Source organism: Psittacula echo (assembly GCF_963264785.1).
Source record: "Psittacula echo genome assembly, chromosome: 7".
Lineage (NCBI taxonomy): Eukaryota > Metazoa > Chordata > Aves > Psittaciformes > Psittacidae > Psittacula > Psittacula echo.
This window is the reverse complement of record NC_137740.1, coordinates 1,820,009-1,847,701: the sequence shown is the minus strand read 5'-3', so window position 1 is coordinate 1,847,701 and position 27,693 is coordinate 1,820,009. Positions and strand designations below refer to the sequence as shown.

Here is a 27,693-nt window from a genome sequence, read left to right as displayed (position 1 = left end):
AGTCACAGCGCTGAACGGTTAAAGCTCTTCTGGAGAGGAATGGCACCACTCAAAATGTTGTCTGCGAGGGCCCAGCAGTGCTCTCTGTAGGGCACAGTCACAGAATCAACCAGGCTGGAAAAGCCCTTTAAGCTCATCCAGTCCAACCTTACCCCAGCACTGCCAAGGCCACCCCTAACCCATGGCACTGAGGCCTCGTCTCCACGGGCTGTGAACCCTTGCAGGGACGGTGCCTGCAGCCCTGCCCTGGGCAGCCTGTTCCAATGCCTGAGCACCCTCTGGGGCAGGAATTGTTCCTCAGCTCCATCTAAACCTGCCCTGGGGCAGCTTGAGGCCGGTTCCTCTTGTCCCATCCCTGGTTCCTTGGGAGCAGAGACGTGCAATCACCTGCATGGAAAGAGGGTGTTGTAAACAAGACGTTTTCTGGCCATTGTGTATTTAACAGTGGGTGAAGCCCCAGCACGTTGTTTCTGAAGCTACTGCAGGGACTGTAATGTTATCTATTCTCCAACAACATATAGAATCATAGAACAGTTAGGGCTGGAAAGGACCTTAAGATCATCCAGTTCCAACGCCCCTGCCATGGGCAGGGACACCATATAATTCACGGAGGAAGCCCCTGTGCTGTGTGTGCACTCACTGGCACTGATTTCCCACAACAGCAATTCCCTTTGCTCCCCACGTTATCTCTTTAACGTTTGCCCTCCCATGGCACCGTTACCCGCGGCCTTCCCTGAGCCACCAGCGCGGCCTGAGGCACAGGAGACCCGTGCCCAGGGCAGACCCGGAGCCAGGACACCGGGGCCGAGCTGACCGGGCCCGGCACACCCCGGGCGGCAGGACCCGGCGGCACGGCCCCGCTCCTCCGCGCAGGGCCCAGCCCGGCCCCGGGGCAGCAGCAAGGCCCTGCCGCAGGCCCGGGAGCGCACCTCGGAGCGGGCCGCCTGCCGTGAGGCCTGAGGAGCCGCCCCCAGAGGCGGGCCCTGGCCCGGGCCCCACGGCTCGGCAGCGGTGACCGGAGTAAGGCTCGGCGGGGAGGGGAAGGGGGGGCCGCGGGCAGGCCGCGGAGCCCCGGGCACGGGGCCTGAGGGGGGTCCGGCCCGCAGGCCCCGGTCCCGGGTGCTCCCTCAGGAGCCGGGCTGAGGCTCGGGGTCCAGCCGAGGGGCATGGGGTTAATGCAGTGGAATGAAAGCTGTTTCCTTCTTGCTGTCAGCCCTCAGGGTGATGTGGAACCCCGCCGCGCTGTGCTGCGGCACGGCCCCCAGAGCCGCATCCCTGCTGCTCCCGAGGTTACACACCTTAAACCGCGTGTTTGGAAGGGAACACAGGGATCTGTGTGAGCAGCCAGCGCGCAGGCTGCAAGGTGAGGGGCCGGGAAGCATGCTGCCCTGCCGCTTAGCGAGCAGGAAAGCGAAATACAGACAGTATGCACCAGCTTACCCTGTCCCGGACGGACGTATCCCGCCTGTGTACCGGCATGTGTTTGAAGACAACCTGAGGAACAGCGAGGCTGTTGTTAAAAGGTAATAAGCTGGGTTTGGGGCGGTCTAAAACTGCTGCTGCTTGTGAGGTGATGTGAGAGTTACTTATGGGCACTTCTAGGAACTGCTTAACATAGGAAGAAGCACAGATCGTGGAATGGGTTGTGTTGAAGGGAGCTTAAAGCTCCTCCAGCTCCAACCCCTGCCACGGGCAGGGACCCCTTCCACTGGAGCAGCTTGCTCCAAGCCCCGTCCAGCCCTGCCAGGGATAGGGCTTCCATCCCTGCAATCCCAATTGAGAAGCCCAGAGGTTAAAAACCCCTAATAATAATAAATCTGGGGATGGGATTTTTACCATTTTGGAGCTTAACCCAGCTCCCTCGCTGCTCTTTTCTCAGGCAGTTTCTCTGCAAAGTGAATTTTACCACGATCAGGGCTTAAAAACTTCAACCCCCCTAAAAGAGGAGCCTGAATATGCCCAAATCTACGCGTGGGCTGCATTAAAACAGTTCCTAGACCTAGAAAATTGTTTCTAGACCTTCGGAAAAACCCTTTTGTGTTCGATTGTGAACGCGAAGGCACAAAGGGTGACTCGGGGCGGGCCGGTGGCAGTTGCTGCACTCGGTCGTGATTCACCGATGAAAGCAGGAGAATGCATTTTGTGCGGTGCCGCTTCAAGGTAAGGAAGCAACCGCCTTTGTTCGGAGGGGTTCAGAGGAGCTGGAGGCGGAGCTGGGAGAGCACACTGTGCCCTCCGGCGGTGGCAGTTACAGCAGTAGTGAAGATCCTTAGCTTGTTGCTCCGGAGGTTTTCCAATCTCTGCTGCCCGCAGGAAGCCACAGTAAGATAAGGGAGTCACACACACAGTGCTGCGTAAGGAGTTATGTCAGCTGTGGTGTAGGTTCAAGATGATTCATCTCGGTGAAAAATGCTCTATTTGAAATAAATGAAGAACCTGGGTTATTTAAGATGAGACCTATGCAAGATACCACATTTCTCTGCAGTTTCATAGAGTCATCGAATAGCTGGGTTGGAAAGGACCTTAAGATCATGCAGTTCCAACCCCCTGCCAGGGGCAGGGAACATAAAAAGAATATGGAGCTGTTGGAACAAATCCAGAGGAGGTGTCCTGGTTTAGCAGTAGCAGTCATTTTTTCTACTGGTGCAGTGCTGTGTTTAGACTTTCGACCTGGGAATAATACTGATAAAGCTGATGTTTTCAGTTGTGGGTCAGAATGTTTACCCTGACCAAGGACTTTGTGAGTCTCATGCTCTGCCAGGGAGGAGGAGAAGCCAGGAGGAAGCAGGGACAGGACGCCTGACCCAAACTAGCCAAAGAGGTATTCCATACCACAGCACGTCATGCCCAGGAGGTAGAACAGAGAGTGGCCCGGAAGGGCTGGATGATGGCAGGCTGGGGGTGAGGTACCGGTTGGTGAGCGGTTGTATTCTCTTGCTTGTTATTTCCTTTATCATTATTACTATTAGTGGTAGCAGTAGTGATTTGTGTTATACCTTAGTTATTAAACTGTTCTTATCTCAACCTGTGGGAGTTGCATTCTTTTGATTCTCCTCCCCGTCCCTCCAGGAGCGGAGGGAAGAAAAGTGGGGGGGGGGGGAGTGGACTTCGTGGTTCTGATTTACAGCCTGGGCTTAAACCACGACAGTTCTTTTTTGGCGCCCAACGTGGGGCACGAAGGGTTGAGATAACAACAGATCTGACCAAGGCACAATGCTGATTTATGGGCTCTCAAAGTTGTTCTTTTTGATACCACAGTTTCTGTATGTCGTAGATTGCTTGGAGCCGGTATTTGCTGTGTTAGTGTTTATCAAGTGTGGGCCTTGGCCTAAGGTTCTTGTTTCACTGTACTTTATGGTAATGGCTTGCGATACGGGGGGGCTCCGGCAGCAAGGCGGGATGGACGTGGCCGTGGACTTGTACCTGGCCGTCCCGCTGCTCTTCACTGTCCTGGCCCTCGTCCTCGCCTCCGTCTTTGTGAGGCTGCGGGAAGCTGAGGGGGAGCGGCCCCGGGAGCCGGCGGCGGCCGAAGCGGCCCGGGAGAGCGGCCCCGGGGACCAAGCGGCGGCGGGAGCGGGGCCGGAGGCCGGGAAGGAGGCGGCTGCCGAGGAGGGGAAGGAGGCGGCCGCGGAGCAGCGGGAGGAGGCGGCGGAGGAGCCGAGCCCCATGGCCGAGCCCAGCCCCGCGGCGGCCGAGAGCATCCCCCAGCAGCCATCTGCCGAGCCCCGTGAGCCTGAGCCGCAGGAGGATGCAGGAGACCCCGCAGCACTTTCCAGCAAGGCAGAGGAGGAAGATCTGGACTCGGAAAAAGAGAAGCTGGTGGTGAGAGAGCCTTCAAGCACAACAGCTACACCAGCCCCAGTGACAAGTACAGCAGCATCATTTGAGAGTTTTGAAGGTTTTGAATGGCCTTTGGGTACCCTTGGGACCTGCCTGCTGATTGTGATGGGGATCACCATGTTGGCACACACACAGAGTGTGTTCTACCCACGACCATTTTGTCTGATCCCGAGAGTTAAGCAGAGTCAGGTTTGGGTCTTGTCTGGGTTTAGACAATACAGGGGGACCGAGAGGTTTTCCCCAAGGCTGGACAGTCATGAGTGTCAGGGTGTGTGGGACAGCATGGGCGAGTATCTAATCCACTGGGCCCCTCCAGTGCTTTGGAAGCGTCGGAGATGGAAGGCAGCTGTGTGGAGTCCCCGACGACAAGTTGCAGAGACTGCTGCAGGGGAGGGTGAATTATTTTGAGCCTGATGGGCCCATGGCACTTCAGGCCATCAGGGCGGAGATGCAACATAGAGATGGACTCATGATCGAGGGGTGGACTTTGCAATGGGCCTCTCCTGCTCTGAAAGACTGTTACAAGGGATGGAGCCCACCATCATGGACCAAATGGACTCAGCAGCTTTATAGGGATTGGTCTGTGCATGAGGATAAGAGTGCACTGAGATGAGAGTGAGGGTATATTGAAAATGTGGGATCTGAGCATGACGTGAATGGTATGGAATAAGGGGTGGATACTGTCCTGGTTTAGCAGTAGCAGTCATTTTTTCTACTGGTGCAGTGCTGTGTTTTGACTTTTGACCTGGGAATAATACTGATAAAGCTGATGTTTTCAGTTGTGGGTCAGAATGTTTACCCTGACCAAGGACTTTGTGAGTCTCATGCTCTGCCAGGGAGGAGGAGAAGCCAGGAGGAAGCAGGGACAGGACGCCTGACCCAAACTAGCCAAAGAGGTATTCCATACCACAGCACGTCATGCCCAGGAGGTAGAACAGAGAGTGGCCCGGAAGGGCTGGATGATGGCAGGGTGGGGGTGAGGTACCGGTTGGTGAGCGGTTGTATTCTCTTGCTTGTTATTTCCTTTATCATTATTACTATTAGTGGTAGCAGTAGTGATTTGTGTTATACCTTAGTTATTAAACTGTTCTTATCTCAACCTGTGGGAGTTGCATTCTTTTGATTCTCCTCCCCGTCCCTCCAGGAGCGGAGGGAAGAAAAGTGGGGGGGGGGGGAGTGGACTTCGTGGTTCTGATTTACGGCCTGGGCTTAAACCACGACAGTAGGCCACAAGGATGATCAGGGGCTGGAGCACCTCCCGTATGGAGACAGGCTGAGAAAGTTGGGGCTGTTGAGCCTGGAGAAGAGAAGCTGCGTGGAGACCTCAGAGCAGCTTCCAGTGTCTGAAGGGGGCCTACAAGGATGCTGGGGAGGGACTCTTCATCAGGGACTGTAGTGACAGGACAAGGGGTAACGGGTTCAAACTGAAACAGGGGAAGTTTAGATTGGATCTAAGGAAGAAATTCTTTACTGTGAGGGTGGTGAGGCACTGGAATGGGTTGCCCAGGGAGGTTGTGAATGCTCCATCCCTGGCCGTGTTCAAGGCCAGGTTGGACAGAGCCTTGGGTGGCATTTCTTCATCTGAACTTGGTGCTGCCTAGCAATGTGTGGTAATTACTTCCCCTCCTCATGGCTGCAGTAGCACTGCAGTGTTCACTACTTTTAAAGTGCATTTTCCGTGCTGTTGAGTGTGCATTTCTTCTAGATGTACTGATTCATTCCACTTATTCTTCTGGATTTAGTGATTTATTCTACTTACCAGATACGGATTTTTGTTAGATAAACTTGTTCAGGGGAACTGAAGGAGGCAGCCCCTGACTGGATTCATCCCTAGAGTAGCTGGAACATGGTAAATCTCCATGCTGAATTAGACTGTCAGATTGTAAGAGCCTAATGGATAGCTGCAAGTGTAGAGGCTGACGTTGTTGTAGTATCTATCTCTCGAAGTCAGCTTTGGTCACTGATGGTCAGCCCCTGTCAGTACTCTGCTCACGGGGTTGCTGGCAGAGATTAAGTATGATGGTATGCTGTGAAATACTCTGTTGGGTGTATATGGGCAACACCCAGTGCAGAACAGGGATTTAGTAACATCTGCTAGCTAGGAACATAAACTGCAGATAGAATATTTGTATTATTTCACTCTGGTTCTGTCTTTATTACATAGGTTTTGAATGACAAAACTTAAATGCTTGCTTTAAATTACATAGCTTTGCTTTTTATTACACTTTGTAAGAAACAATAATCCAAAGATGTGACTTCATCTCCATTGTCCCACCGTTTATATGAAGACTGCACTATGTTTAAGTGCCGAGTTCAATCTGCTGAAGTGTCACTTGTAAGTAACGGTGGTTTTGATCATGGAAACTTTGTTTTTCAAACCAGATACTCAGGGTTGCTGGAGCTGGTCAGGAAAGGAGGGGGAGACAAGGCCGTCTGGCGTCACACCCAGAGGAACAAGAAGCTGTTTGTTTGGGAGCGCCTGAAGCTGCTGCTTGACCACGAGTCTTTCCTTGAGCTGTCTTCACTGGCAGGGCTCGACATGCCCTATGGGGATGTTCCTGCGGCTGGGTGCCTTACCGGTAACGGCAGTGACTGCCATCTAGATGGGAAATCATCTTTAAACATGATCCATGTTACATCTAAAGATGGATTTGAGTTCAGGGGCTTGTTTTGAGCATCCCTGTGGGGATGCAGCCTGGAAGGAAAAAGGGTTTTGAAGCAACATTATCCTTAATACAATTTAAGAGATGCTGTTTGAGTGCAGCAATGAGTAGGTGATGGCAGGCAGGGCACATCAGTTGTGTTCTGTATGTGCTGTACACCTTCCCAGAGTAACCAGCCTTGCTCATGGAAGGTAAAGTGTTTGCTCTTGCTGGGAAAGAAAGAAGGATGCACAGTGTAAGTTTTATGGAATATATTAGTATCTTAAGAATATGCTTTCCTAGGAAAATGAACATCAGTTCTAGCAAGTTGCAGATCCCAACATGGAAAAGTTCAGCTGTATTATTTTTCAGTGATTTTTGCTGGGAAATCTGGGAGAAGCCTTTAAAGAAAAAAGTTTGTTCATTTCTTCTAGATTCAGTGACTTATTCTACTTACCAGTTACTGCCTTTTGTCTCGAAAAATCTAGGATGATGTGTCAGATAAGCTGCTGTCTGTTAGAGGAAAGGGAACCAAGTTACTGTGAGACACAGTTCATTTTGTATCATTTTTCATATCATAAGCAAGTCTTCATTGCATTTTGAAGAGTGGATCCAGTTTAAAAGGTAACTAGAAGGGCAGAGTATGAAATCCTCTCTTTTGTCACAGATTGCTATGGTTTTCAGCTTTATATAGGTAATTTGAATTTCCTTCCCTGTTAGCTCAAGGGATGAAAGTCAACCTTTTCTTCTCATATATTGTCACCAGGAGTAAGTTGATTTCAACACCTGTTTTCTGTCATTAAATCCCTTTTTTTTAAATGCCTCTGCCAGAGGAGCTGCAGATTTCTGCCCTCTGTGGTGTCTGCAACTTGATTTGCAGCTTCTTGATACAGTATTACCAAGAGAACATCCTAGCTGTAACTTGCCCCTTGTTCCATCTGGGGAATTTTGGAGAGTCCTGGTAAGTGTCTGTCTGTCAATTCACTGACAGGAATTGGCAAAATCTGTGGGGTCTGGTGTGTCTTCATGGCAAATGATGTAACTGTGAAAGGAGGAACGATTAATGCCATTGGGGTGAAGAAACAGTTAAGAGCTCAAGAAATAGCCATGCAGAACAGGCTGGTATCCGTGTACCTGGTTGACAGCGGGGGAGCATTCCTGCCACTGCAGGTAACACTGAGACCACTTCATGAGAGAAAACACCAATGTTTATCTAAATCACAGTATTTTTTAGCAATAAACTCACATTTCCATTGTGTTTTCTTGCCCTGCTTTCTGTTACACTTCCATGGAGTTTCACCGACAAATCAGACTCCAGGATATTACTTGAAGGTTTAGAACAGTGGTGATCCCTTTGGCTTGTCTGCATCCAGCTTCCAGTCAAAGTTTAGAAACCTGAATGTCAGTGGGGAGACAAAGTGCTGACTGAGTGTGGGTACTCCTCAGTGTGCTGGAATGCTTTTGTGTCTCTAGTAAACTACTACATGGTCTGAGGCTTCTATTTTCAACCTCAAAGTCTATAAAGTTACTCTCTGTTTTATTGCATTGTCTGTGATAATAATGCAGTAACCTCCATGGCCCTTAAAAATGTAGGGTTTTAAATTCTTACTGTAAAAGGAGAATTGGCACAGGTTACTTCCAGTGTACGGAGGTCACATTATCACAAAGACTAGTTTTTCCCTCTTCACACTGAAAGTGAACACAGAAAAAGCTCTGACCTGACTTAAAGAATTGTATCAAAAACTAAGTAAAAAGGGAAACTGCTGAAGTCATGTCACAGATAAAGGATGAACGTGAGCTTCCCCTTCCCCCTGTTTGCAGTCTCAGTTTGCGTAGAATAAATGAGTTTCACCAAAATGACAAAACTTACCTCTGCTTTCAAACCACACGGGTATTTTTGTGTCTGAGGGGAATAAATACTGTAGGGAATGCTGGATATGGAAGCTTCAGGTGTGATTGTTGATGCTGACCTTCCCAGTCAGCTACAAGGCATTTGTGAATGAATGAGGAGGAAGCGTTGGCTTTTGAAGGTGATCCTGAAACTCACTTTGGTTTTTGTGTGCAATGACAGGCAGAGCTGTTTCCTGACAAGTCACACGGTGGCAGAGTTTTCTACAATGAAGCGATAATGTCTGCCATGAGAATCCCTCAGGTACGGTGTCACCTGGAGCACAAGGACCTGTAGTACGTGTAGATGTATCAACAGAGCCCTGAAACAGTTTTGTTCTAGTACAGATTCTAGGAACAACTCTCAAACAAGCAAAAAATTCCTGAAGCTCACCTTTCCTGGCTGCAGGAGATTCAAATGAATTGTGGGGAAGGGAGATTCAAATTCACATAACTGAATACTTCATCCTTAAGGATGCATTTCCAGAGAAGCTGTGGCTGCCCCATCCCTGGCAGTGTTCAAGGCCAGGTTGGACACAGGGGCTTGGAGCAAGCTGCTCTAGTGGAAGGGGTCCCTGCCTGTGGCAGGGGTTGGAACTGAATCAGCTTTAAGGTGTTAAGCTTGTGTTTTCCAACACAAACCAGTCTGGGATTCTATGATCTTCTAAGTGTTTACTGACTGATTGTGTTGGAAAAGCGTCAAATCACTGGGTTATTTCAGAGTAAGCACTGAACTCTCTCAGAACCAGCATTGCTCTTCATGCTGGTATTTATATCTCTAGTTTATTGTTCCCCAAGCTGTGATTTAGCCTCTGAAATCAACGTTAATGGTTTTGCCTTTCCATTCTCCACTCCCCAGCATCTTGACTTGTTTGGTTTCTGTGTCCTTCAGGCAGCAGTGGTGTGTGGCTCCTGTGTGGCTGGAGGTGCCTATATCCCAACCATGGCAGAAGAAGCTGTGATTATAGATAAAATTGGTACACTATTTCTTGCTGGCCCACCTCTGGTAAAAGCTGCTACAGGAGAATATGTCTCTTCCGAGGACCTGGGAGGAGCCAGACTTCACTCTCAGTATGTGAAATAGTTCTCAGGAATAGTAGAGAATTCAGCATACTTAGCTTTAAAAACCTGCTATTTTTATCTTAAATTGATGCAACATCACAGACTGGTTTGGGTTGGAAGGGAGCTTAAAGCTCATCCAGCTCCAACCCCTGCCACAGGCAGGGACACCTTCCACTGGAGCAGCTTGCTCCAAGCCCCCTGTGTCCAACCTGGCCTTGAACACTGCCAGGGATGGGGCAGCCACAGCTTCTGTGGGAATGTACATGGATGAATGATTATTATTATATACAGAGATGGTACATGAATTATTATAAAGGTTGTTATTCAGTTATATACATGGAAGTATCATGGGGTTAGATACAACTCTTTAAAATGAACAGAGTAACATGGCATTGTAATTTCAGCTTTACTGTTCAAGGAACTTTCCACTTCCATTGTGGAAGTGAATTCCATTGTGAATATATGCATATTCACACACTCTGGTAGAAATCTCATGTTAAGTACAGAGGTCAGGATCAGGGTCAAAAGTGGAACCTGTTATCACACTGCTTTCCTCCCCAGGTACAGGTTAGAGAAGCCGAATGGAAGTAGAATTAAGTGATGTTAAGGGGTGAAGCAGGGACTGGACAAATCTGGATTTGGTTCCCCATTCTCCCACGTACATTCCGAACAAGCTCAGGCAAGTCAGTGCCTCAGAGGGACCAGCTATAGAAGAGAGGTGGTGTCTTTGTTTTCCTAATGGAAACATTGTCAGGATACATATATCGAGAAAGTAACAGGGAGTGTTCAAATCCTGTGGTGATGGGGAAAAGGCATCAGGAATTCTTTAATACAGATAAAACACAAAATTCACAGGGAAGAACTTGTCCTTACTGTGCATTTGGTTTGGGGTTGGATTGCACAGAAATTCCACTGACTTCACTGCTTTCAGCTCATTCGTACAAGAGCATCACACAGTGTTTTCAGGCAGGTTGGAGAGTCCCGGTATGGATTAAGGTTTTTCCTTCAGTTTGTTTTCTATCAGTCGGAATTCAGGTTTCATTAATTCAGTGTTAATAATGTTGTTCTCTCTCCCAGTGTCAGTGGCTGCAGTGACCATTTTGCATCTTCAGAAAAGGAAGCCTATGAACGTATTTGAAACATTATCTCCACACTGAATTAGGAACCCCTGCCACAGGAGGCCATAGAGCATGACAGCCCTTTATATAGCTCTGATGAGCTCCTGGGACTGGCGCCACGGGATTACAGGTGTACTCTTCCTATCAAGTTGGTAATGTGGACAGATGCTCTCTTCCTTCTTCCTTTCAGTCTGCTCAGTTTAAAGCCATTCCCCTTGGCCTGTCCCTACAGGCCCTTGTCCCAAGCCCCTCTCCAGCTTTCTTGTAGCCCCTTCATGTGTTGTGTCAGTATGTCATGTACCATGTTGGCTGCCTTGAGCATGTGCACCCCTTTTGCCACCTCTTTAAGTCTCCTCCCCTGCCTTTCCTCCTCCAAGAAATCAAGGCTTTGTCTTGTCACGTGCATGTTGAATGGAAAAACTGACTGAAAACCCGACAAAGACTTGTCTGAAGTCGGGACAGATGCTAACACAGAAGCAAAGACATGCTGAGCTGCCCATGTTGTTTTCATTGTGTTGTTCTAGAAGAGATCTAGTCTCCATGTGAATCCAGTATCTTTTCCGGAGGTAAATTCCTACATTTGAGGGGGTTGACTGTAGAAAGTGATGCAGCTTTGAAGGCAGCTTTTAAATTGTGTTTGGAAAAAGCCTGAGCAATCCGCAGCTGAGTGTTCCTTATGCACACAAGCCATAGCTGCACACGCTGGGTTTTGTACAGCATTTATATGCACATGAACAACTGTGCTCTGTAACACTGAAGTAATTTTGGAGCTGAACTTTGGCTCAAAATACATGGTTGGTAATGAAATGTAAACACAGATCTGGTGTTTTGCGCATACTGAGTATTCAGTGGAGTGGAAGATGTAGAAGGGCTTCAGTGCTCATTTAGGCTGACTGTTTGAATAAGAGCGTGTCTTTTAGCAGAACTGTCCTGTTTTCACTTGGATTTCTATAGTAAAAGACTGTTTCTTTACAGATTCTGAGCCGTCTGCTGGACGGAAGCAGATTCCAGGAATTCAAGGCTAATTATGGAAAGACATGAGTAACAGGATTTGGCCACGTGGAAGGGTAAGGCTAGCAAAATGTATGGACATATTGCATATCATAGAACCATGGAATGGTTTGGGTTGGAAGGGACCTTAAAGCTCATCCAGTTCCAACCCCTGCCACGGGCAGGGACCCCTTCCACTGGAGCAGCTTGCTCCAAGCCCCTGTGTCCAACCTGGCCTTGAACACTGCCAGGGATGGGGCAGCCACAGCTTCTCTGGGCACCCTGTGCCAGCGCCTCAGCACCCTCACAGGGAAGAGCTTCTGCCCAATATCTAATCTACATCTCCTCTCTACTTGTCTAATAGCTTTCACATCATCATCAGTTTTTAGAGTGTTACAGTAACAGTGTTCATGAAGTTCTGAGTCAGTCAAAGATTGGTAATAAAATAGGCTGATTTCTGTCTCTGAGCTCTGAATTCACCACGTCCCAGGCCAATAGCAGCAGGGAGTGATGACAAATGAATGGTTTTCATAACCTGGTGATATGATTTATTTGTTCACAGGAACTACCAGCCAGACAGTTGCAACATTGAAGTCTCAGCAGATTCCTTAGGAAATCAGAAACAGCATCTTTTAAAAGTGTTCCTTTTCAGACTGAATTTAAAGCTCTCATCCCTTCCCCCATGTGATGGAGATGGGATAATATGCAACAAAACCTTGTGTAATTCAGATCAGACTGCATTGTTAACACATTCATGAAGCATATAACATTCCAGTCAAATCATACTAGGGGAAAAAAAAAAGGTAGCAAAATACAGTGTTTGAGCCTCTTTAGGTTGAAATCATAAACTTTTCAGGTTGACTGTTTTGTTGCATGATACAGGAATTAAAGAGAGCCCAGAGGCCAGGCACCTTGTACATTACCTTGTAGTAATGTTACCTTTCTGACTCTGACAAGGTCATCTATAGCTTTACCTGCTCTCTGGGTATTAGTCCATTCTAATACTTCCATGCTTTATGTATCAGGAATGCTGTAAGGCTTCTCGTTAGGCGTGTGTGGGTCCTTGAATGAAATGACACGTGTACTTGTATCCTTTTACATGCTGAACTTCTGTAAATGATAGATCTCTGTGCGTGTGTGTACAGATATTTATATTTCCATCCCTCAGAATGTTACAAGCTACAGTGTCATGATTTCTAGAGTTTAGAAGTGAAAATGTTCTTGAGTCTTGCTTTGTAGGCACTTGGTGGGAATAGTGGCCAACAACGGTGAGCTGTCTCATGATGGTCCTACACCTGGGTTGGAGCAATCCTTGGCACAGCTACAGGTTGGGCAGAGAAGAGATTCAGAGCAGCCCTGCAGAGAAGGACTTGGGGGTGTTGGTCGATGAGAAAATGAACATGAGCCGGCTGCAGTGTGTGCTCGCAGCCCAGAAAGCAACCGTATCCTGGGCTGCATCAAGAGGAGCGTGACCAGCAGGTTGAAGGAGGTGATCCTGCCCCTCTGCTCTGCTCTCGTGAGACCTCACTTGGAGCACTGTGTGCAGTTCTGGTGTCCTCAACACAAAAAGGACATGGAACTGTTGGAGCAAGTCCAGAGGAGGCCACGAGGATGATCAGGGGCTGGAGCACCTCCTGTATGGAGACAGGCTGAGAAAGTTGGGGCTGTTGAGCCTGGAGAAGAGAAGCTGCGTGGAGACCTCAGAGCAGCTTCCAGTGTCTGAAGGGGGCCTACAAGGATGCTGGGGAGGGACTCTTCATCAGGGACTGTAGTGACAGGACAAGGGGTAACGGGTTCAAACTGAAACAGGGGAAGTTTAGATTGGATCTAAGGAAGAAATTCTTTACTGAGAGGGTGGTGAGGCACTGGAATGGGTTGCCCAGGGAGGTTGTGAATGCTCCATCCTTGGTGGTGTTGAAGTCCAGGTTGGACAAAGCCTTGGGTGCCATGGTTTAGTGTGGGGTGTCCCTGCCCATGGCAGGGGGTTGGAACTGGATAATCTTAAGGTCCTTTCCAACCCTAACTATTCTATGATTCTATGCTTCTCTCAAGGGTAGCCACTTTGTGCAGCTGTGCAGCCAGTGGAGCATTCCCATCCTCTTCTTCCAGAACACAGCTCCACAGGCAGCAGAGCCAACAAGCATCTCACAGGTATGGGATGTTCACTGCAATGTGCTTTGAATCTTTTAGAAAAGGAGGCATTAAAGTACAGCATGGTTTTGGCCTTGAACACTGCCAGGGATGGGGCAGCCACAGCTTCTCTGGGCACCCTGTGCCAGCGCCTCAGCACCCTCACAGGGAAGAGCTTCTGCCTAAGAGCTCATCTCAGTCTCCCCTCTGGCAGGTTCAAGCCATTCCCCTTGGCCTGTCCCTACAGGCCCTTGTCCCAAGCCCCTCTCCAGCTTTCCTGCAGCCCCTTTAGGCACTGGAGCTGCTCTCAGGTCTCCCCTTCAGGAGCCTTCTCTTCTCCAGGCTGCCCCAGCCCAGCTCTCTCAGCCTGGCTCCAGAGCAGAGCTGCTCCAGCCCTCGCAGCATCTCCATGGCCTCCTCTGGCCTCGCTCCAACAGCTCCACGTCCCTCTTGTGCTGCTGCCCCAGAGCTTGATCAGGACTGCAGGGGGGGTCTCCCCAGAGCTCAGGAGAGAGGGAGAATCGTAAAGAAATCAGTGGTTTGGAAATCCAGAGCTGGTGGGAGCAGAGGGAATGTGGAAGAAAGACTTAAAGGTCTAAAATTTTTGTTTCCCTTCCAGGCAGAGGCTCAGGCCAGCAGATTGAAAGCCCAGGCCTCCATGATGGCTGCTGTTGCTTGTGCTGCTGTTCCCAAAATAACCATTGTAGTCGGTGGCTGCTTCGGGAGCGAGAGTTACGTTATGGTAGGAGTGGTATAAATCTGATGGGTTTGGCAAGAGGCTTTTGACACTATACCATGATCTCACAGCGCTTCATTTTTAAACCACAGCTGGCTGTTGTTACAGACATTTAACTCAGTCTGTTATTTTAACTGCTTTCAGAGTAAAACACGCAGCTCAAGCTCCTATCACTGAAAACTTGGTCTGCATCTAAAAGCATAGAGCCAGGTCTGAAAATCATGTGACCTGAAAACATCCCTTCTTGGGGCCAATCCTGCCTTTTCCTCAGCACATGTTTCCATGGATCAAGGAGCACATCTCCTTGTGTGTGTCCTGTTCACCCTGCTCCTGAGTACAATAGGGTTCTTTGCTCAGAATTAGACATTTAAGTGCTTGAGGGAAAATGAGAAGATAAAACAGCAATACTGGGGGCAGTGGGGATGGTGAGGGTGCTACAGGGTGTCTGTACTGGTAGAGGAGCTGTAGTTCTGATGATAATGGGCTGTGTCATGAATCTGTTACAAATTAAACTGTACGACAAGGTCAAGGCAGAATGGTTCTACCATCCCACACCCATCTTCTTGTGATTCATCTCAATGAGTTTCTACTCTGCTCTTTCTTTTTGTAGTGTGGGAGATCGTTCAGCCCAAACTTCTTGTCCTTGTGGCCTAATGCAAGAGTTGCTCTTGTGGATTCAAGACATCTCTCCACAGTCCCACAAGCTGGGGACAGTGACCACAGAGGAGAGGAAGCAGAGCTAAAACAGCTGAAAGAAAAGTAAGGACACGAAATAGAACCCCCTGCAGGGTTTAGTTAGTTAAATTACCTGCTTGTTCATCTTACAGCTCAACACACCCCAGACAAATAAAGCAAACCTCAACCTACTGAATGATATTTTACTTTTCCATGTAATTCTATGACTCCTCTTGAGATCTTCTCAAGGAAACATAAATGTTTGCCTAAAACCTCCCATACAACCCCAAATGAAGATACTCTGCTGTATATTGAACAGTGATCATCTGTATGTGGAGGATGGTCTGTACTGCAGAATGATCAGATCTGTCACATGTTATTTACTGGATTCTAATGAATTTTAACTGTAGGTCTGCATATTCACTTGAGATTTAAACATATGCCTTTTCCATCTATGATTTTGTTTCACTGGCACAATGGTTTTTAATACATTGTTGTGCTTTTAAGCTTGTTTAATACTGTGTCCTCTCCAGGCTAGAGGAAGAAAGCAGTGCATTTTACTCCTCTGCCAGACTCTGGGATGATGGCATAATTCTACCTCAAAACACTAGAAAGGTGGGTTTTCTTGTTTTAGAATGTTTTATTCTAGGATCTCCAAAGGATCTAGAGGCAAATGCCTGTGACTCACTCAATGTCAGTGGCACACCAAGTCCCAGAACCGGCTCTCCCATTTCTCTGTGGAATTTTAGCTTTAGCATCTTTTTTCTTCCCCAGTAGCCTGTCTTAAACGTTTCTGCTGAATTCTGATAGCATTTCCTCACTGAACGTCTCCGTTAACTTTACAGAACCAAATGGTATCCAAATCCTTTCTTTTCAGTCTTGCATCACCACTGTATCCTTGCTCTTTGCAGTTCAGCTCTTTGTTCATATGTTTTCAGTCTTTTGACATAAGATACTTCTTTTTTTGCCACTTCCTCTTCCTGCTTCTAATTTGCTGCTACATTTGGGATGCCCCCCTGCCTTTTTTATTGATTCCTTTAAGTTGACAAACCTCCACCCCATTGGGTTGTTCCTGAAAGCCACCACCTTTGGTCTTTGCTTTTTCCTTGTGAGATTCTTTATTAACAATACTCAAAATGTTCTTTACACTTCTGCAGCTTGTTTTATGATCACAAACGGAGCTATCAACTAATCCTTCTAATTGTGATACGTAGTTATGGAAGGATGTAGAAGTGTTTTCTGTGGAGTTTATGGGATGATGGATAATTGGATGATGGAAGAGCACCAAGTAGTATTTTTTAATACTAGACCTTCTCTAGGAGCTACACATGGAAAGAACACAGTGATAGCTGAAATGAATCATTGTCACTCTCATGTTCATTTTCACCAGCACACATCTCCTGTTTGCATGTGTAGCTGTTCTTACAATATTGTTTTGCTCCTTTATCCCAGTTTGTGCTAATAGGTGGAATTCCTGTTTAGCTGTCTCTGAACTGACACCATGTGCCCATTGAGATCCTCATTGTGTTGTTTTGTACATAGGCTTTTCAAAGACAGTGTGTGCTGCAGCAGCAGTGAAATAGGGAGAATGATCTTGTATTTAAAGGCCAAAAGCAGTTCTGTAGGTTCAGTCCCTGTTGGCATGAGACACGAAAGATGACTTCCTAAAAAAAGATGGATGTGGAAGAGCAGAATGTTCTAGTTTCTGATACATGATTGGCAGGCTAGGAGCAGAGCTGTGTAATAACAGAAATGAATTATCACAGAACCTACTTTCATTGGAGTTTTACAGCAATTCACCACAAGGACTTTAAAAGGGTTGGGCTGTGTCTGCATGCAATGCATGAAGTTTGGGATCCAGAGGACATTTCTTCCTTTACAGTTCCCTTGCCCCAGGGGTACTTCACACTGACAGCTATTGCCCCTGACAGTACAGCCAACAACTGCTCACTCACTGCTTTGCAGAAAATAAGAACAAATGCTTTACTGAACGAGTGCAGAATGAGGAGGTTTTACTCATTTCTTGGTTCAGAGCCTCATTGCTTCTATTATTTTCTGGTTTTAATCAGGTGATTGCACAGTGTTTGAAGATCACAGAACAGCAGAAGTACCAGGTCGCGTCTCGGCATCAGCATCCTGTCATCAGGATGTAACTACAGCCACAGTCAGATCAGCCTTTTGAAGTTGCACCATGTACTAGAAATCTTTACTATAAGTGATTTTCTAATTCTTTGATACCATTAATAAAAACATTAAACCATGGCAGCCAAACAAGAATCCTGGATTTTAACTCTATCAGCAATAAATTTGTGTTTTGAACCACAACCTCTTACTACATCAGCTGAAAATTGATCTTGTGAAAGGAAGGATTCAGCTGAGGGGCTGTAACACTCTGAGGAAGCAAATTCATCCCAAGTGATATGAGTGTTTTCATATCCATGTTTCAGCATCAAATCCAGAACTCCAGAAACTGCACTTTGACAAAAGAAATGGCAAAGAGCAAACACATAGACCAGTGTGTGAACTAATGAAGGACAAAATGCTGCTGCCATACACCCTCGGGCCTGCTGGCTCGAATTTCCAAAGCAGCATGGAAAGGCTCCACTCAGATTGCTCTGAGGATACTACAGGAGGGGATTTAAATGCATAAGGCTTCAGTATAGGCTAAAAATTACCTTTTCCTCAAAGCACAGAGCAGAGCACAGAGACTCTTCTACATAATGTTACCAGAGGACTTAAAAAGAGAGGGGGCACCTTTCCAGAGCTGGAAGAAGCCAAACGTGACGTGTTGCAGGCAGCAGTCAGACTCTCTTGAACATTCCATGGAAAGTCACGGGAATGTTCACCTCCACCTCAGCCCTGGCCACCTCGCTCATGTCCTTGGCGCTCAGGATCAGGAGGTAGGCAGGCTTGGGCCCCACGCCCGGGCTGATCACAATGCTCAGCACCACCCCTAAGTAAGAAAAACAGGATGCTGTCCTGGTGTGCTTGGTGCATCTCCTCACTGTGAGGGTGCTGAGGCGCTGGCACAGGGTGCCCAGAGAAGCTGTGGCTGCCCCATCCCTGGCAGTGTTCAAGGCCAGGTTGGACACAGGGGCTTGGAGCAAGCTGCTCCAGTGGAAGGTGTCCCTGCCCGTGGCAGGGGTTGGAGCTGGATGAGCTTTAAGGGCCCTTCCAACACAAACCAGGCTGGGATTAGTATTTTTCCACATTATGAATTCAATTATAAATTACTTCATAATTCTGTTGAAGCTTAGCATGAGAACACTCCCATTTTGGCTCCTGATGTCCCTGTGTGGAATGGATGGGACAGCTTAGCCCTGAGGTTGGTTATTTTTGTGCTGTCTGGATCAGCCATTCAGAACACGGGAACAACCCTACCCTATCATCTGTGAAAGCATCAAACTGGGGAAGATGAGAGAAATGCAAGCATGGAGCCTGGGGTTGCTTCAGCTTTCAGGGAGTGCTTCTGCAGGAGATTAAGTCCAAGGAAGTAAGAGAGACTTAAAGATATTCCCAAAATGCACGTTGTCTGCTTCAGTTAAAGAAAACTGTTAAGAACAAGCTTAAAACCTTTTGGTTTTAGTGGGACTTAATGCCCTGCACAGGCACTTTCTTGAACTGGGAACAGATAATACAAAATCTGGTTCTTTATCAACCAGTGAGAGTTTGCTTTTAAATTCAGTGGAGTCAAGACTAATCCCATAATCCTGTTTGGAGATGAGGAATTGAGGGAATAACTGGATTTCCAAATCACACTGCCACTGACCAAAACATCAGTCTTACCATCATCTTCCTCCAGCGCATCCGGGTGGGAAACGAAGATGGGCTCTGATGGGTACGAATCTGGTTCCTGCCACACCCACGTCTCCTTGGTTTTAACGTTCAGCTTGCAAAGCTAAAGGAGGGAAAACCCAAACCACATCTCAGAAATACACTTGCATGTCTTTAAACTGAAAGCTCATTGAAAGGACGTGCCTCACCCAGTCATTGATATTTACCTTGTCTGGGACAAAGTGGTTCAGGCCCAGCCCATACGCATATGTGTAAGGTTTCCCACAGTACTTCTTGTAATTGATCTGTGGAAATTCAAAGGCTGCAATAAAAAAGAATACACATTTATGCATGAGGATCAGTGGGATGTGGGGTGCAGGAGGTACCGGTGTTGTTGCTTCAGGGTCATTGTCGTACCGTGGCGTGGCCCTGAGAAAATGACTTCTGGCTCCAGCCAGATGGTCTCATCGCTGCGCAAGGTGGCTGTAGCTGTGGTGTAGGGCAGGGTGACCAGGTTCTTACCCGTGTTGGCCTGGGAGAAAGGAAAACACCCAGGAGAAATAATGGAGAAATCAATTTCTTACTTCATTTGCATAGATGTGCTGCAAACTGCATTGAAGGGCGAAGGCAGCAGTGTGCAGCAGAGCCTTATCAAGCTGCAGAATGGCAATGTGCTTGGGAGTGTCTGCTTCTTCCATTCCATAGAATCCTAGAGTGATTCAGGTTGGAAGGGACCTTGAAGCTCCTCCAGTTCCAACCCCATGCCCTGGGCAGGGACACCTTCCACTAGTTAATCCACCAGGATTAACTGCTGCTCCAGAGTCTCAGCTTTGAACAGTAACATATGGGAAATAGAATAATATGAAGCAGCTAAAGAAAACAGAAAGGTTCTCTGAACACCCACACTTCAAGCTTCCCCCTTGCCATTAAAAGGTTCAATTTGGATTAATAGGGCCATGCATAGCACCAGCGATGCTCAGCCATCAGCCCTGCAGGGAACAGTGCAGACCCCGGTACCTTGTCGATGGTGAGGGGCAGGACGTATCTGCGTGCCTCGGGCTGTGGGGCTTTCTCCGCCTGGCGCTTCACTTCATCCCAGTTTGCCCGTAAGTTGGCCAAGTAGAGGTAGTTGTAGACAAACTCAAACCTGCAGACAAACAGCATCACAGACAGATCCGAGATGGGATTTGGAAGTGTTGGGGTGTCAAGTGCAGTTGTTTTCTTCCTAACATTCATTTGCCATCTGGTTTTTGGAACAGCCTTAGGGCTGTTTCCTGAATCTCCCCCCTTCATGTTCCCATCCCCAGTGAAGGATCCATGTTCTTCAGCAAGCTGAAGGTGCTTTTTCTCTTCAGCAGCCAAGAGAATCTTGAACCTCTGTTAGCAGAGACCTGCTCTGTTAGCACGCAGTTTTCCATCAAAACCTTTCCAGCAAGATCCACACCTAGTGCCTGTGCCCAAACCTTCACAAGACTGTGAGATCAGGGCACTGCAGCTTATCCAGCTTTCCAGGACAGTGTCCTTGCAGATTTCTAAACCCATAGGGTGCTACAATGGTAAACTTTGGATGAGCTTTCAGGTCCCTTCCAACCCAAACCATTCCAGGATTCTATGGTTCTATGCAGAGAGTCAATGCAAGTTCCAGAGGTGATTCCAATGGAGATAGATGTACCCGTGCAGGGACTGGTGTCAATGCTGGGGCTTTGCTGGCCCCCTCCCGCTCATGCAGGGGTGGGGGTGATGCCACAGGGACCCTCAGCACCACCAGGACTCACCCCTTCCAGGTGCAGAGGTCAACGATCAGAAATCCATTATCTTCATAGGTGTTGATGTGATGGAAGAGGTTGAAGGCCGAGGTGCGGTATTTGATGTTCAGGAGCCTGCCTTTCTTTTTCTCTGCTACATGAAGCCAGACCTGAAGAATGAGCAGCAGCTTGGGTTTGCTCAGAACAGATTGGTGAAACCAATACAATGGACCTCCCAGTCCAGAGCTGGCTGCACAGGACAGCCAGTTTGGTACAACGTGCTGCTTACCCCCATGGTCTCGTTGGACTCGAAGCAGTCCATGTAGTTGGTTCCCCAAAGACTCCATGAGGAGAGGAACTTGAAGAGGTTGATTTTCACTGGTGTTTCCACAAACACTATGTAGTTTTCTGTCAGCCCAAAGCTGTTTGGAAATGCACAGGGAGCACATTAAGTTCACTGGAGTTCATTTGGACAAAACCACGTAGGAGTTTGTGCTGACCCTGGGACATGTTACCTGTGAACATAGGAGGGCTTGAACCTGTCACTGCAAGGGAACTGCACCACCACCTCTGACTTGTTTATTGGGTCTTCCTTGTCTGGAACAGGATAGACAAAGGGTTACGGGGGATTCACTTACTTTGTATTTATAGTGTTTAACCAGTAAGGAAGTTCATGGGAGGAGCAGGTAGTGATAGGACAAGGAGGAATGGCTTTAACCTGCCCGAGGGGAGACTGAGATGAGCTCTTAGGCAGAAGCTCTTCCCTGTGAGGGTGCTGAGGCGCTGGCCCAGGGTGCCCAGAGAAGCTGTGGCTGCCCCATCCCTGGCAGTGTTCAAGGCCAGGTTGGACACAGGGGCTTGGAGCAAGCTGCTCCAGTGGAAGGGGTCCCTGCCCGTGGCAGGGGTTGGAGCTGGAGGAGCTTTAAGGTCCCTTCCAACACAAACTATTCAAGGGTTCCATGATTCAATGATTTAGAAACTACTGAGGTGTGTTAAAAATAACATTCCTGTTACTTCAAAAGGCAAATAAAAATCTAAACAAGATTAAAACAAGTAACTTGATGACAAAGCTAATTTGAAGGATAAAAAAGTGATAGCTAGGACAAGATTGTTTCCATTCACACAGAGGTGGGGTGGACGCACCTGCCTGAAGAGGAGGGATCCGTATAATGTTATAGGCAAGAGCAAAGTTTTTTCCAAAGCAATTCCCAATGTTGTAAACGGTCCCATCATTCTCGATGTGGGGATGAGCTGTTGCCCCATTGACGGACACGTATTTACAGAGATCCACCTGAGGAACAAGATGGAACAGTCAGGAGCTTTCCTGGCAGGAGAGGGAAAGTTGCCAGCTCCATAAGGTCAATGTGTCCTTGTTTCAGATATGGGAAGCTCTTCTTTTACCCGAGATCACCATTCATATTGTGGAAAGAATGGCAACAAAGCCAAGCAATTCACACTGTTACAAAGAGAGGTTTGGGATGCTGAGGTCCAAAAAGAAGGGCTCCACAGGCTGGACATCGGCAACACAGCAAAAGAAAAACCATCAAAGCATAGATTCTACCTTTGATGGGAGTTTTACAGGGCAAACATAGCTTGGGTCTGGTGTAACTGAAGGCAGCAGTGAAGCTCTGGCAGGAGCCCTCCCATCAACAGTCACCTTTGGCCAGGCTACAACCTCACTCCAGTTTGCAAACCCCAACCCAAGCATGAGGCTCTGGACTACAGAATCCCATCACCTCCTCATTAGGTATTACTCAGATCAGCAGCAGTGAGTTCATTTAAGAACTCCTTCCAACTCTGCTCTCATTAATCCTCAGAGCTGGCTTCATTTCTACATCATCTCCCTGCCAAACCCTAACTCTTGCTGTGTTGTAAGAGGCTGTTATTAAACATTTTCATCTTAGTTTCACTCCTCTTATTCAGAAGCACAGTCCAAAGACCCACCTGCTTAACTGTCTCTAACGTTTCTGGGTTAATTCTGGTTATGAAGTTGGTCTCAGTACAGGCATAGTAATCTTCACCGATGGGGTAGACATTAACCAGAGCATTATCAGTGACCTCCACACCTTTGAAGTATGAGAAAAACCTGAGCACAGAAAACAGAGAGGCACTCAGAGGTTTCTGGAAGCACCACAGGACACTGCTGCAACATCTCCATGACCCTGAGGTACCTGGAAAAGATGTTCTTGCACGGGTCTGGGTATGCATAAGTGCCAAACTCCGTTATCACGATCCTTTTCTCCGTCATCGCTCTCACATAAGCATCGGTCCTGACAAACCTGGGAGGGTGAAGACAGGGCACGTTACAGGTAGAGCTGGAACTGCAATGGGCTGTGCAATTGAAATACAAACATTGTGGTCATGAGCTTCATGAGACCTCTGAAAGCTGCTGCCTCACAGTGCCTTTGCAGCACGTGGGGTCCAACAACCATCCCCGCATGGCACCGGGAAGGAATGGAAGGAAGGGAGAACTGAAGCTGATGGGAAACACAGTGTTTTGCCTAAATATTCTGCACCAAGCACCTCAAAGCTGGTAGTTCTGCAGCTTTAACCAAAACTGGCTTCTAGTTTCCAGACAGCAATTTCATTCTGTCACTGACTGCAGCTGCATCCAGCCCTCTCCTTCCAGATGTTTTGCAATCTGCTCAAAAAGCTGCATTTCTGCCAGCTGTGAGAAAGTTCTGGTTATTTTCAGCTGGTTTTAGCGATCTCACCATTAGAGCTCTTCCAATAACAGCATGGATTTAACATAACCAGCACCTCCCAGGCAGCAGAGCCTGTGCCCAGCACCTACAGTCGAGCAAATGCTTCGTTATTGATTTATCTGGCCTGGGAACAGCCACATACCTCCGGTGATAGGTGACGTGCCCCTCCTTGAAGTCAAACTTGTGGAGGAGCGCCTGGCCATCGAAGAGGTGATAGAAGGGCTCTGCGCCCACCTCAAACAAGCCAGGACCACATCTCAGGAGGCTTCCTCGCAGCCAGGTGGGTACCCTGCCTGTGAAAGATGCAGTGTGGTATGTGCACAGCCCATGGTGGATGAGACCAAGACATTTTCATTGTGTCAACAAAAAGAACAAACCTCATTTTAATGTCTATTACACTTGTTTCTTCAACATGCATGAACTCTTTCAACTATCCTGTTTTCTTCAACTACACACCTACTGTAGGCCAAGACATTCGCTACTGAAATGTCTGAAGATTCCCCCATCCAACTGTCCTTCCTCTACCCTAAAACACACTAGGCCTATTGGGTCCTTTATGTCCAGCCCTGTGCCCCAGCCCTTGTAAAGGCTCCAAGCTCAGCTGGGCCATGAGCTCCCGAGGACAAAACCTGGGCAAGAGGAGACCACCCTCTCTCCTGTCACCAACCTGTGACATGGGCAGTCACTGGAGAGGACAGCTCCTCCGCCGTCTCAAAGAGCTTCTTGTAGCCTCCAGCGGGATGCTCGACTCTGAAAGGGCCAGGAGAGCTGGGGTTAGCCTGGCTTTGGGATAGCTTTGGAAACCCCCTCCAAGGGGGTGGGTTTTGTTCCTGGATGGAGCGATCTGTGATGTGTAAATAACTTGAGAGATCAGAAGGGAGAAGCATCAGCCTCCAGGGGGTGAAAGGCTCAGGGACTATCACTCTGCAGCCACTTGAGAACCATCCTGAGCACATGGAGGAGAAGGGCAGGCAAACACCTTCACCCAGCGGACAAACTCAGAGTATCAGGATATATTGGTCAGCCTGGAGAAGAAAGCTCAAGGGAGACCTCAGAGCAGCTCCAATGCCTAAAGAGGCTACAAGAAACCTGGAGAGGGGGTTTGGAAAAGGGATGCAGGGACAGGACAAGGGGGAATGGCTTTAATCTGCCAGAGGGGAGACTGAGATGAGCTCTTAGAAGCAAAATCCAACTTGAATGTCCCAGTTCTTGGAAAAGCATTTGTTTTCCTCTTTTTGCCTTTCTTTTTAAGTGAATTGTAGTTGAGTGAGCAGCTGAGAATTATTCATTAGGTTCCAATTTTATCTGCTGCAAAACCCGTGGAGACACACCAGACATGGGCTGATGTACTCCAAAATACAGACTGTTCTCCAGTACCTGTTGCTGAGCCTGCTCCCCCAGACCAGAATTAAGCCTCATCACAGGCTGTCATAGCACAGACACCCACAAAGAACTCCCCTTCTTCTTCTCTTCCCTGGGCTGTGCTGACCCGCAGCCTCAAGGCACCCCCAAGCCAATGAGCCACAGAATCATAGAATAGTTAGGGTTGGAAAGGACCTTAAGATCATTCAGTTCCAACCCCCCTGCCACAGGCACGGACACTTCCCACTAAACCATGGCACCCAAGGCTCTGTCCAACCTGGCCTTGAACACCGGCAGGGATGGAGCAAGCCATGGTGGCAATCAGTGACCTGCTCCCAGAAAGAAGCCCACAGGAATACTCACTGGCTGTACATTTCCTTCCTGATGAAGGGCCTGAGCCTCCAGCAGCCAAGCTCACAATGAGAGCCGTGCGCCGGGTATTTATGGGACTCTGAGTGCTGCTGAGGGCAGCCCTGTGCCCAGAAGCACCCCTGCCAATGAGAAAGCCCGGGAACAGAGCCGGCTTTCACCACCAAAATCCTCCTGGGCTTTGAGGGGTTTTGTCTTGCCATTGGCACAAGAAAGGGCTTTGAATGTTTCACTGAGACTGAAATTCTTCCCAAGCAGAAGTGATTACAAAGAAAAAGGAGCTCAATACAGAGAAGGGAAAAGGAGTGTGCTGGAGTCATCATCCCCCTCAGTGCTGCTCTTACTGCTGCTGCACAGCATCATTTCCCCTCTTCCTTACTTGTTCTATTCAGAGTTTCAGTACAGTAGCATTACCAGCAACTCGAGTTGCTGCATAAGGCAGATTTCTTAAGACTTGGTGCACATAAAGTGGTGCTTTCACACAGGGTGTTAACAGCCCTACACACTCAGAAGGACATCAAACCCTATCGCTGTTTGTTTTACACGCAGCGCAGCAGCCACTGTTGGAAATGACACAAATATCACCTTAAGAAACCACCTCTAGTAAGAGCAGACACGTATGAAAGCAACAGTGCTCTACAGAGTGATTTTAAAGATTAACAGGATTAGAATGATTACCGCTTTCCTGGGTAGCCCATGATGCAGCATGAAGACATTTCATAATACAACATACCTTCAGCACAAACAGAAGCTGGGCTGCAGTAACCAAACCTGTGGTGAAAGGAGAAGACTGGACATTAAACAGCCCCTGTGTTCAATGTGTTCAATCTGTTACAACAACCATCAGCTGAAAGGCTGGCTGCTTTCTGTGTTGTTTTTGTTTGCTTTTTACAAGATAAAGTGTTTCCTTTTAGACTGAAGGTTCATTTAAGGCTTCTAACTGCAAAACAAGATCCCAAGTTGAACCTTCAGGAGCTCTTTGACTGAGGCCTCCCATTAACCCTTCAAAAGGCTTCCAGTAAAATATTTCACTCAAAATATATAAATGACAGCTCAAAGAAAGGTTTAGATTAAATTTGTATCTGTCACTCATTTGGAAAGTTTTAATTATCCAACAGCCAGTCAATTTATCTATTTATTCACATTTTTGTTAGGCTCTGCCAAAGCCTCAGAAGGGAACATTAAATAACATGGATCAAGGACTCTGAATAATGAGGGCAGCCCTTTGAAAACTAAATCCTAAGAAATGTGAGCTTCTTGCCTAATAAGTTGCTTAACTGGAGCACATAAATAAAGCATTTACACAACACTTGACAGGTTGAGAATAACTAGAAGGAAGCTTAGGCAGGTAGTGGGTTTTTAAGAGGAGCTGACTACATGAGTTAAAGAAGGAGCATCTGCCATCTACTACGTGAGGGTAAAGTTATCTACAGGACATCAAAGCATTGCTAATACAGACTAAATCTGAGCTAATCTTGGTTTCTCACTTACAAAGCCTTCCTCTTCTTAAGGGAAGGAGCAAAATCATATATTGCAAAGTAGGTATTGTGCTAGACACAGCTCAGCTGGCAGAAAGGGAATTTCTGCAGTAACCCTCTACCCCTGCAAAGCCAACTGCAGACTTGTTTGGTACATACATAATTGTAAGCATACAGTTAAGTATCAGAATGGAAAGTTGGTTTTGCCTCATTTTTCCAAGGAGAGGAGAACCCAAAAGAACTGAAGCATGGTTTCAGACTGCAGCAGTTACGTGCCAAGATGTCCCATATAAAGTGACAATCCTCAGCCAAGACCTCCCATCACATCCCTGCCCCAAGAGATGCTAAAACCTCCAAACAAACCCAAACCAGGTAAAGAAATGAGTAATTGAGATTTGCTTTAATTTTAATTCTCTCTACCAGTTCATGACTGGTAAGATTAAGTTACTGTGAAAGTTTGCATGTACAGGCACAACCACAGTCGAGTTTCTTGCCCTAGGAATGGGTAAGACAAAGCATGCCAAAACTGCATAGCTCAGAACTGTGCAGGATAACCAAAAAGGTAACAGACAACCAAATGGCTCACAGAAAGCACGCGTGCCTCTAAAATACCTGATTCTATAAAGCACAGAACTACTTAATAAAAAGAAACCCCAAATCCTAAAGTAAAACCAAAGTTGGAATTCAAACATACCTTCTTCTGCTGTCCACTGCTCCTAGTGCATTCCTTCCGTTTTTCTGCAACTAGAGCCAAATTAAGCAGATAGTTTAGACTTATCTAGAAGCAATATTACAACTGAAATGTAGCATGGACACAAATTCCTCACAACAAACCCCAATTCAGACACTGCTTCAGTCTATGACACATTATTGATTATCATGGTATGATCTTAAAGAAACCTTTAACTGAAAAGCAGCATGGCAGTATTACACAGCAAGGAGTGCACCTGAATATCAGTCTAGGGAGAGGTCACAGCTCAGGCTATGGCTTGACAAGTGATTAGACCCATCTGAGAAGCTCAAGGATAGCAGTACATGCACAGTGAATGTTCAAAGCCCCAAATCACACACATCTGTCCAACAAAGTTGAGCACAACCACCACTTACACAAAGCAGTAGTACGTTGTTCCCTACTTTGGCATAGCATAGGATATATTAAAGCCTCTGGATATTAACAAGA

The 27,693-nt window shown here is 47.4% G+C and overlaps 2 protein-coding genes and 1 pseudogene across 3 annotated transcripts; 2 read left to right on the top strand and 1 right to left on the bottom strand.

The window, feature by feature from the left end:
• The first annotated feature begins 1,224 nt into the window (after positions 1-1,224).
• Positions 1,225-17,233, top strand: LOC308223787 (methylcrotonoyl-CoA carboxylase beta chain, mitochondrial-like; annotated as a pseudogene). The gene is made up of 13 exons: positions 1,225-1,523; positions 6,223-6,419; positions 7,474-7,652; positions 8,554-8,634; positions 9,262-9,440; positions 10,509-10,701; positions 11,525-11,616; positions 12,779-12,825; positions 13,581-13,690; positions 14,289-14,411; positions 15,016-15,164; positions 15,614-15,695; positions 17,150-17,233. The product of its transcript is annotated as a methylcrotonoyl-CoA carboxylase beta chain, mitochondrial-like (transcript).
• LOC308223407 (uncharacterized protein) lies at positions 3,400-6,015 on the top strand (the record flags this gene model as incomplete). Its single annotated transcript, XM_080622298.1, has 2 exons — positions 3,400-3,868; positions 6,005-6,015. 2 exons carry the CDS (start codon positions 3,400-3,402, stop codon positions 6,013-6,015), a joined length of 480 nt encoding a protein of 159 aa, XP_080478424.1.
• Positions 17,234-17,881: 648 nt separating the features above from the next.
• On the bottom strand, positions 17,882-24,047 carry RPE65 (retinoid isomerohydrolase RPE65; the record flags this gene model as incomplete). The annotated part of the gene is made up of 13 exons (XM_080623229.1): positions 23,968-24,047; positions 23,447-23,593; positions 22,771-22,878; positions 22,544-22,685; positions 21,743-21,890; positions 21,115-21,196; positions 20,889-21,021; positions 20,630-20,769; positions 19,872-20,001; positions 19,272-19,386; positions 19,082-19,176; positions 18,867-18,978; positions 17,882-18,033 (listed from the first exon to the last, which is right to left on the bottom strand). Exons 3-13 carry the CDS (start codon positions 22,845-22,847, stop codon positions 17,882-17,884), a joined length of 1,326 nt encoding a protein of 441 aa, XP_080479355.1. The 5' UTR covers positions 22,848-22,878; positions 23,447-23,593; positions 23,968-24,047.
• Between the last annotated feature and the right edge of the window lie 3,646 nt (positions 24,048-27,693).